The following is a 10,891-nucleotide window of genomic DNA, read 5'->3' as shown; positions in this document are numbered from 1 at the left end:
ACTAAATTTGGGCAGCAAATATAACGACGGTAGTGAGTGCGGTAATAACAATGATAATAATAGCGGTAATAACAGTAGATAAAGTCGCAATAATACTTTAAACACACAAAAAAAACCCTTGTCCTCCTCTCTCTTGTTTCTCTCATTGAAGTTACACCTTCTCTCTACAAAACGCGATAAAACAGCGCGGTAAACACTTGGAGATTTCATAGTGCGTGTTACCGACCAAGTATTTCATATACTTAATACTTAAAAAATAACTCCATATGCACATACAAATTATATGACGTTTGTACGGCCGGGTTAACGACTTGAACGCCACATTTATGCAAAAACAGATGCTTCTAACAAACGACACTCTATTAGCTACGTTACTGATCGATGCCCATATGTTTTTTGGGTAAGGGGAAGGGAAGTTGATTTACCATAAAGATACTAGATTTGCCACGTTACCGACGTAGTACCCAAACAATAAGCCAATACTTACCACAAGGATACCATCTTCCCATCGTCACCGAGGTGATGCCCCCGTGATAAGCAATGTTCCATAGAACAGCTTACACACACACTCCTATTGTGTGGTAAGGTACCTTATTACTGCCCTGCAATACGACAAAAGGTACGCTACCACACAATGCATACACACACACACAACACATACCAGGATCGTGTGGTCAGGTACTCTGCTGCTACCATGCACTGCGACGCAGAGCACACTCCCACACGACCCCCTCTCTCCCTCTCTCCTCTCTCCTCTCTCCTCTAGAAGTACCTGCAAAGGTGGTCGACTCTCTCTCTCTCTCTCTCTCTCTCTCTCTCTCTCTCTCTCTCTCTCTCTCTCTGTGTGTGTGTGAAGATGAAAGCAAGAAAAAACACCCAACGGGCCCGATCGGGCCCGCATATATATAAAATTTTGCGAGCCCGCGGAGCTTTTTGGTAATCCCAATGAGCTCGCAGGGAAAATGATAAACCCCGACGGCCCCGCCAGGGAAACCCTAAAGCCCGGCGGAAATTTAGTGGGCCTGCACGTCACCCTTAACCGGATTCTATGTGATTATGTTTAGTGTAATCATGTAAATGTGTCAATAAGACCTTGTGATCACACAAAATTTGTCGTAATTACGTAAACTGTTCAATGGCCAATGAGAGTAGGCAGTGAAGAATCCATTTCACCGAGCCTCACCAAATGGTGGCCTAGGGTGGATATTATTTGGGTGGATGAGTAGGAAGTGGATGTTTTGGCCAAATCAAGAGTAAGAGTTGCGAAGGAAATAGAAACCAAGAGGGAAACCCAAGATCGCAAAGGTAAAGAGATGGTATACAAAGGTAGAGACCAACTTGAAACTAGAAAGAGGAGGAGGCATTGCAAGATCAAGGAGGCAGACTTTCAACTTGGGCACAACCATCCGAAAGACTTGGTAGGTGACGTTCAAAGTCAAAAAGCTAACATTGCTTGTGGATAGTTGCTAGCACTGAATCCAAAGCTAAGGCAACAATGCTCTACAAGCATTAGCACAAGGCTATCAAGGGTCAAAGGGAATGTACATGAGATACAAAATATGTCCTTGAGGGTGGGAAGTCCTACAGATGTTCTTCCTCTTATGGAGGGAGTCATTGAAAAGAATATGCATGTACATACATATATAGATGGAGGAGTCCAAGTGTGTGTCATGATGGAAGAAACTATGAAGGATGCATGTATTAAAGTGGTGTCCAAGTGAAACATGCACATTAGTATGGCCAATATTCCAAGGCGAGGTGTTTAGGTGTGGCTCAGGACATTGTTATGGAGTTGATATTTTATTATTTTTGCAGCTGACAGGTAGAAAAGACTACACCGAGCTAGGCCTATGCAAATGGAAATATATATATTGTACATTTATTTATTAAATTGTTCTTTTATGAGCTTTGGCCATTTATGAATGGACGGCCAGTTTGTACTCAATTTGACCATTCAAGAAATCTATAAATGAAATACGTGCAAGAGGGAAACGGTGACTCTTTCACCGGGGGAGATTGTACCCAGTGCCAGTGTGTTTCTTCTCTCTCCTCCTCTCTTCTCTCTTGCCGTGCCGGTGTGGCACTCCTCTCTAGGAGGCACATTTGCACGTTCTCCCTCCGTCTCTATCTCTATCTGTTCGTGTATCACACAATTATGCACTTATGGAATTGCGAGGTATGTCGATTAGTGCGTTTTATGGTTTGCAGTATATTATTCTTGGTATTTGCAGGTCATTGCGTGCTCCCGTCTGTAGTAGTGGTATCAAAGCTTTGGTCACACTCTTGGGTTTGCAACAATCGTAACTATCAAGATTATCATGATCAAAGATGACCATTGCCTCTCTTAAACTTCATTGTTTAACGTATTTTAGGATTGTGTATAGATTATTATCAATCTCATAGAATTGTCAATGTGTTTGAATTTGTCTAGAAATTTTAAATTCTATAACCAAACGTATAATTGATTATATAAAGCTTACTCTGTGTAGAGGATACCAAGAGAAGAGAGCGCCTTCTGTGATCTACGTAACTTACAATAATCTCAAATATGGGTTAGACTAAAATCTTAGGAAGAACAAGGGTTGTTTTATGAAGCATTAAGAAGAAGCCAAAGTTTTAGGAGAAAGAGAAGAGTGTGCTCTTTGTAGGAAGCACCCCTACATAAACAAGGAAAGGTGAAAGCAACGAGTTCAAAGAAAACAATTCCGGGTCACCTATGAAATAATGTGTCCGAACTTGAAGAGAATGAGAGTAGCTTGTTGTATTAAAACAAGTGATAACATCACAAGGGCCGCCAATGAAAAGGGCACATAAGTTCTCCATCAATATTATCTACCTTTATAAAAGAAAATTCCAAGCCAGCTTTCTCTCTCATCGTCGATGGGACAATCAAACTAGAGACTACTCAGATGATGAAGCAACACATCGGCTTGTGTTTATATGAATCATTTCTGATGAGAAAAATCATATTTGTTTAATGTTCTCTATTGGGGTTTGTAGAGTTTCATATCAAGTGTCATGTTGGGAGCATGTATAATTCAATGTGTTGCATTAGGCTCTATTAAAAAGCCAAGTCTTTTGCAAAAAAATGGTGATGAGTTTTTAGCTCTGTTTTGCAAGTTCTTGCATGGGTAGACCATATTAACCAACTGATGCCTCTCATTCACAAGTTGCCTTAACCTACTAGATTTCCATCTTTAAAAAATTCCTTGTTTGTAGGTCACTTTCCAATGAGGAGCTCTAGCAAGATCACCCCAAATGAGGTGTCCCCTTTGAAAGTGCAATAAAATCTTTCGTAGTGATGTGGAGTGTGGAGGCACATAGTGACCTCCCGTGCCAATGTGCTCACATTCAAGTGAGTTTCCAATGCACTTATTGGTCCCGCCATGCCAAAATTAATATTTTTCTCTCAAGGTTATCTTTCGACACATTGGCACAAGGGTTCATTGGGAGAGGTCCAAAAATCCTATGATTCTTACATGCATTACACTCTCGACATGGGAGAGGTCCAAAAATCCTATGGTTCTAAGAGCCTCGTACCACCATACTGATGCCCTTGCATTGCAAACATCCTTGCTTAAAAGTGAGAGCACATCTAGAAAGATTTGCCACTACTCAGGGAAATGTATGTCTCCACTTATAACCGAGACGGAAACAAATCCCCCCCTCTCCCAAAGGGAACAAGTAATGATATAGTGGCTATGCTATTCCCTGTGAAAGACTCCTGAATCAGATTCAATTATTTCCCTTTTATTAAGGAAGGCATTGCCAACATCACCGGTTTTCAGAACTTGTAAGCAACTCGAAAGGCAACATTGTTCACACTACAATTAATTGATCTCCCGAAGAACTGTCATTTCATGTTCAAAGTAGACAAAAAGCAAGTTGGAGACCGCAGGCACATGAGGTCACTTTTTACATCGTGGAAGTGTTAATGGCAAGGTGGACCGAACACGAAGAATTCATTGGAAAACAAAGAATTTTCAACACAGTACTAACTATCATTAAAATCAAGAAAATACTATAACTTATTCAAAAAAGATCTTACAATTGACTTGCACTGTCTTGAGTGTGCAAATTAAGTTAAGCATAAGCAACAAGCTCACATTGCTTCTGGAATATAGAAAAGAAAAGTTTTTCATAGAAGAGATGCGATAGCTCGATGGGAAGGAAAAATATTCTTTTCAGTTTCACATCCTCCCCAACAGAATCATGAATAATGAGTGTTACATATGTAGATGGCAATTACATAATTTGCCCTTTGAAGGGCCATTTGAAGGCCTAATGCTATTCTGAAATTTTAAAAAAAAGTGAGTCACCCCTTCCTTTCTCTTCGAAGATCCCAATTAGTTGTGCATGAGTGTAGCCCAGTTGTAAGAATAACATCAGATCACAGACGAACAGGCACTTTCATGACACTAGATCAGATATGATTCCATGGGACCACAAGTATTCATAGGTTGCAGCAGTATCAACATCAAGTTGAAAAAGCGGATTGCATATTTGCAACCAAAACATCAAGAACAACTTAAGAACTAGCTAAAAGTAAGCATAGTTCAACTCCTGAAAGAGCTCACTAAATGCATTTTTTTGGAGGTCCTCAGAGCTATTCCCTTCAGGTTAAACTTGTACCCATCAGAGCCTTTGTATGCTAGCACTACCGATGCAAGTTGGGGAACATAATGATCTGCATTTCAATAGGAGCCTCAAAAAGTGAGTATAAAGAAATTGTTGCTTACAGAAAATTGGTTGGATAAAATGTGATTCACCTGCGTAACTCTCGCCAATGATATAAAAATCAGTGTTCTTGTACTCTGGGAAGAGCTCGAGCCACCCAAGAAGAAATGCTAATGAGTCTTGAGCTGCTTGCGAAAGTAATCAGCTTATAAGAGATTTAGATGGCTTGAATGAAAAGTTCAACAGAATTGAGACCCAAAATGATGGAAAAAACACCAGTTTCTTTATCTCCAAAAGATGAATAATCTGTGCTTGTATTTAAGTAGGACCATCCAACTCCAGCAGGGGATTCCAAAAATATGATATTCGACACTGTTAGAATAGCTCATGAGAGGTGGCCAATGATTATCACATACCAATTATTGACTTGTTCTTATTCTAATTGAAAGCCAACCTTTACCTTTGTTCCAAGAATAGTAATTTATTCGCAGACCTCTTCCATCAGTTTGAGGGAAGAAAGTTCCTAGCTCTGTGAATGCGCCCGCTCCAATGGAGGAACATCCTGGACCTGAAATGAACACGTTTTGTGAGCTGATGAAAATAGTGTTAATGTCAGAGTTCAAAGCATTAATCTTGTGAGATTTGGAGAAAGTGATGTACAAACTGGCATGAACGTGACTGTGGGAACTAGCAGAGCAATAGGCAGAGGGGCAACTTAGGGGCAATGTGCTTCAAAAACACAATTTGGCTTTGTTGGGTAGAGGAAAAGGCGCACTGCAGGGAGATGAAGGTAGTGGGTGGAGCTCAGGCTAAGGGTACGGCGTTCTAGACTTATTGTCAGGAACGTCATGGAGTCTGGACCCGAGATAAGAGGGAAATTGCAAGAGCCTATTGCAAGGGGGCCTGTACAATTCTGCAGAAGCTCTATGAGGCAGCAAAAGGGCATCACAATGGCGCACACGACAAAGGAGAACGAAACATGAGGAAGGCAGTAAAGGAGAATGGGCTGGAAGAGTTGGATGCACATAGGGCTCGTGCTCGACATAGGAGATATTGGGCAGCGGACTATGGCGTGGGGTTGCAAACTGAGTAGATGTCGTGGACCAATACGACATGGTGGGTGCAGAGGTGTGGGGGGGACAACGTGGAGCTTGAGGATGGCAGCACCAAGGGCAAGTTGCAACGCATGGCTAGGCAGAGCATATGGACACCGGGCAAGCTTTGGCACAGACAGTAGATTAGGATGGACTGTCGAGGCGAAGTCATAGGCAATGGATTGTCTCCCTGGGACTCTCTAGTGCCATCATTTGGCTTGTTTTTTCCATCCCACACAGCTCCCCAAATTCACGGTGGCTCATGTATATTTCCTACCTTTGCTTGCCACAGGTGGAATCTCTCTCTCTCCGTGCGATTGTGTGACCTCTATTTCCCACAACATGCAGATGCGCATGTCCTCAGTACAGACCGGCCAGCGTAGAACCTCTCTAGACGTGCTCTTACACCCTCCCCTTATATGTGCAACCTACTCCCACTATCGCCTTCGAACCTGCCTTGAAAGCCTAGACGTGCTCTTACACCCTCCCCTTATATGTGCAATCTACTCCCACTATCGCCTTCGAACCTGCCTTGAAAGCCGGTCATGCCCCTCTCTATGATTGCAACAGTCTACCTTGTTGAACCACTGGAGACAAACGAGAGAGAGAGAGAGAGAGAGAGAGAGAGAGAGAGAGAGAGAGAGAGAGAGAGAGAGACTGCGGATTACCTCTGAGATGATCCCCTGAAGAGAAAGTCAGAGAAGGGTCTATCTTTGCACCAATCCATCTCCTCTTCTGCTCCTTTCGTCTCCTGTAGCTAAATGCCCCACCTGCGCCGCAAAAGAAACACTTTCCTCACTCTTGCGTGCTTCCATGTAGCTTCCAAAGCCACTTGCTCTGGAGTCTCCATGCCTCTACCTGCCAGGTACTGGCATAACCAATTTGCTCTTGCCTGTCGTAACCAGGGTTGTCACGCCAACTACAAGTATCTTTATGGGTACCCCTATAATGAAAGCCCCCAAAAAGTTGTTCCCTCCACGGAGTAATCACCCCACTTCCAATCTTTAACGCTTGCATTCAATGTACATCTGCTTACTAGCCGAGTCTCTGATTTTCAATAGTGTGTCATTGCTATCATTTCCATAACCACTGACCTCCTACTCTTAGAAATGAGTACAGTCATCCAAATGAGTGCCCACTATCTTATTTCAACCAATCAGCATTTTAAGCCTAGCAAAAAATGCTTGAAAAATATAACTTAATTTTTTTCTATTTTAGTCAGGAAAAAGAGAATGCATTTCTATAGCCTTTGCCCTTTGGGCAGGCCAAAAAAGAAGTGGACCAATGCCAAGAGTAATACTCTAGCATGCAGCTAGGATGTTGAAAGGAAGTTAAATAAAAAATAATAATCTAAAAGAAATTTGTTAGTCACTGTCTGCATTTATAATAGACTCATAGTCATGGACTCATGGCAGATAGCAACTACATGAATCACAGTAACAACGCATCAGCAGCAAATATACAGCGAGTAAGCAAGCATGTGGCACTGCTCGGCAACAATATACAGCGAGTAAGCAAGCGGTCGTCGTCAATATGTCCATGAAGTAGCTCAATATGTCGACAACGTGGCAGACATAATCGATGGGATGGATACAGAATTAGAATCATGTGATGCGGTCGTATTAGATGATGGTCATGTTGAGGTGGCTGCCCATCACTCGTGGAGCCACGTCGACAGCTCTGCTGAATGTTTAGATTTTGAGGAGTTATTCGAACGCTATTTAGTAATCGATGGGCCGGAAGAAGAATGCTATGCAGAAGATGAAGCGACGTATGAGTTATACAGCTTGCCTGACGTACGCAACGTCCCGCGTGCAGCAGCAGAGGAGGGAAATAGCGATGATGAAATTAGACGAGGTCCCGTAGAATCGTTGATGCAGGCCCTAGGGGGCGGCGTCAGCAGGGTATGCCTACGTAGCTGCTATATCGGAGGAGGATGTCGTAGAGGTGTGAAAGCCTTGGGAAGGGACGTGGTGGTATAAATGTATGGTTAATGCGGTTTTTTAGGCCATAACTCCAAAGTGGGCCAATTGGGATGGTAGGTCTAGTTTTTTGAAGTGGTGAGATTATGCTTTGGGATGTAGTATTTGTGATGCTTTACGAGCCGATCAAGATGGCTCCTCAAACATAGTCACGATGAAAAGTTATGGTAGTTCAAAGCTAGAAGGTTTTGGGATGTAGTATTTGTGATGCTTTACGAGCCGATCAAGATGGCTCCTCAAACATAGTCACGATGAAAAGTTATGGTAGTTCAAAGCTAGAAGGTTTTGCAGATCCTCGACGAACGGGACAAGTGGGAATAGGTGGTGAGAGCAATTGTGAGTAGATAGATGTAAGGTGCTCAAGTTGTGGAGCATACCGGCCTCTGTGGTTCCTCAATGGGAGCTCAAACATGCAAGATATGCGCAATGCAAAATTTGTTGGGAGCCAGTTGTGTGTCCACTTGATTGTGTGGGTAAACATGCCATCTAGAGGGTTTTTGGCCTCAACGATGTTCCAAGTGGTAGAGCTCATCATGTTGAGTTGACAAGAAGCGATCGTTCGTCGATCGGGATTCCAGGTGATAAGTTATGCTAGGTTGAAATTTTGGAGCATCTGCTCGAGAGAAGATTCTAGGTGATTTTTGCCAATTTTGGCATCTTGGGTTAGCAAGCCTTGGAATCTCAAAATGTGCCAAGGTGTGCACGGTTTGGGATCAGGATAGTAGGAGCTTTGACTGGTCTTTATGGCCCAATCACAAGAGATGTGAGGAAAAAAATGGTAGACAAAGGAAGTTGGGGGGAAAAGCTCAAAAGAATGGTGTCCTTTTATATGGCATGGGGGCCTTTGGAGGACGAAGGCATGAGGGGCCTCCATGAGGCATCAAAGGAAACCCACATTTGGATGCTTCGCTAAGGAGGAAAGGCTATATAATGTGGAATGTGGCCTATAGTCAGCATCAAAGGGTGGTGAGAGAGCTTGAGCTCTCACGAGCTATGGAGTTAGCATTACGGCACTCTATCGGTGGCGCAGTTGTGGCAGCTCTGGGCGAATCCATGCAAAGGGTCGACGGGTTTTGGAGAAGGGCGATGGAACCAAGAGGTGAAGGCATGCACGAGAGTGTGGATGTGGCAATTTCCTTCATTGTTTCATTATGTGTTGTTCACCCTTACCCCCTTCTTTTTTTGACCGCTCTTATGAAATCCGCGGTTTCGTGTGCATGTGTAGGTATATGCCGAGCTGACAATGCTTAGTGTTGCAAAGAGGGTGAGAGATAAGTGTCGTGTGTGAAATGAGCATTACGAGATGAGTGGCCTTGAGTGTGATGCTACATAGGGTGTATGAGTTTTTGAAGTTTGTAGACAATACTTGGTTGGTGAAAGTGGTGTTTTTTGAAGGTGTATTCGAGAGGATAGGGATGTTGTGAATACCCTGAGCTACAGAGAGGAAATTTTGTGTGTGTTGGGCATGTTCCTCATTCCTCCTCTCTATCTTCTAGTTCCCCCCACTGAGGGAGGTACACTAATTGACACAAAGAGTCGGTTTTTAAAGTTGGGAAGCATGAAGCTACGGTCCAATTTTCACAGGTGAAGAAAATCTAGATGAATTGCCTGCAGGTTCTGAGTTGTACATGCTATTTCTGTGGATGCCAAATGAGGGTAGCAAAATGCAATGTTTTCTATTGGTGACGCACAGTAAATCTAAGCTATGGTATGAAGATTTGGAAGGGGAGTCAAGAGAGGCATGGCCGGCTCTATGGACGATATTTTTGCATGATTTTCATAGAAAAACGTCCCCAATTGAGATGGATGCAAAGCTAAAAGCTCTAAAATAGGATGTAAGTGAGGAGTTCAATTTGTTCTTGGATCATTTCAAAGCATGTTTGGAAAAGCTAGCAGCGGCTATGCCCTTAGCCAATGGTGAGTATTTCAAATTGGACAAATTTGTGGCACATTTGCATCCTAAAGTGTAAGAGAGTGGACTATGAAAGCCCAAAAAACTAAAATGGGTTAGTGACAATTGCACAATAAAAACGTGAGAAGATTAAGAAGAAGATAGAACAGGTGTCGCACGCTAGAAAATGATCATGCATGTTCAATTGCAAAGTCCTCAAGAGGTATCCCAGGAGGAAAAATAGGGGAATAGGGCTATGGATTCTATTCTGCAGTAGTGGGTGTGCACGGTCCCCAAGATATAATAGAGAAAATGCAATATGTGTGGCTAAGTATAATGGACAAGGGATAGACAAGAGGAGGAAGAGATAGGGCAAGACTGTTGTTGGGCAGGTTCTATAATTGTGTTGAAGAGGGTCACTATGCTCCAGATTGCCCCTAGCCACCGAGGGAAAAATGAGATATTTACCCGCTATTTGGTGGAGGGAGAGGTCAAGGGTAGTTCAACGGCCAAAGGGAGTAGGCAGTCAAGAATCCAGTGCAACCAGCCCCACCAAATGGTGGTGAAATCCCTAGGGTGGATATTATTTTGTGGATGATCAGGATGTGGATGTTCTGGCCAAATAAAGAGTAAGAGCTGAGAAGGAAATAGAAAACGAGAGGGAAACCCAAACTTGCAAAGATAAAGAGATGGTATAAGAAGGTAGAGACCAACTTGAAACTAGCAAGAGGAGGAGTCATCACAAGATCAAGGAGGCGGAACTTGGGCACGGCCATCCCAAGTACGACTTGGTAGGTGAGGTTCAAGTCAAAAATCTAACACTAATTTTGCATAGTTGTTGGTGTTGAATACAAAGCTAAGGTGACAATGTTCTACAAGCATTTGCAAAGCTATCAAGTGTCAAAGGGAATGTATATGCGATACAAAATATGGCCTTGAGGGTGGGAAGTCCTACGGATATTCTTCCTCTTGTGGAGGGAGTCATTGAAAAGAATATGGATGTACATGCATATAGAGATTGAGGAGGCCAAGTGTGTGTCATGATGGAAGCAACTATGAAGTATGCATGTGTTAAAGTGGTGTCCAAGTCAAACATGCACATTAGGATGGCCAATATTCCAAGGCGAGGTGTTTAGGTGTGGCTTGGAACGAGTCCTACCATAGCCCGAGCAAGATTTTGCGAGCAAAACAAAACTCGAGCGAAGATCTATAGTTGTGGTATTGACACCTATCTAGAAAAAATGGCC

At 43.0% G+C, this 10,891-nt stretch overlaps 1 protein-coding gene across 1 annotated transcript; it reads right to left on the bottom strand.

Annotated features, from left to right (window-relative positions):
• Nucleotides 1-4,556: 4,556 nt before the first annotated feature.
• On the bottom strand, nucleotides 4,557-6,788 carry LOC147441710 (serine carboxypeptidase-like 43). Its single transcript, XM_086483472.1, has 7 exons — nucleotides 6,743-6,788; nucleotides 6,630-6,665; nucleotides 6,440-6,541; nucleotides 5,138-5,239; nucleotides 4,954-5,049; nucleotides 4,770-4,862; nucleotides 4,557-4,687 (listed from the first exon to the last, which is right to left on the bottom strand). The coding sequence occupies exons 1-7, from the start codon at nucleotides 6,786-6,788 to the stop codon at nucleotides 4,557-4,559; spliced, it is 606 nt and encodes a 201-aa protein (XP_086339598.1).
• Nucleotides 6,789-10,891: the final 4,103 nt, after the last annotated feature.

This window comes from Adiantum capillus-veneris, chromosome 15, assembly GCF_014529385.1.
Source record: "Adiantum capillus-veneris isolate H3 chromosome 15, ASM1452938v2, whole genome shotgun sequence".
NCBI lineage: Eukaryota > Viridiplantae > Streptophyta > Polypodiopsida > Polypodiales > Pteridaceae > Adiantum > Adiantum capillus-veneris.
The sequence above is the reverse complement of the archived record's forward strand: the minus strand, read 5'-3'. Positions and strand labels throughout refer to the sequence as shown.

Excerpts from the sequence above, each read along its gene's own strand:
- LOC147441710 (XM_086483472.1), bottom strand. The coding sequence starts at position 6,788 with ATGCAAGCGTTAAAGATTGGAAGTGGGGTGATTACTCCGTGGAGGG. Across the intron at positions 6,542-6,629 it reads GTTATGCCAGTACCTGGCAG|GTGGGGCATTTAGCTACAGG; the intron begins GTAGAGGCATGG and ends TTTGCGGCGCAG. Across the intron at positions 4,688-4,769 it reads CATTGGCGAGAGTTACGCAG|ATCATTATGTTCCCCAACTT; the intron begins GTGAATCACATT and ends ATTGAAATGCAG.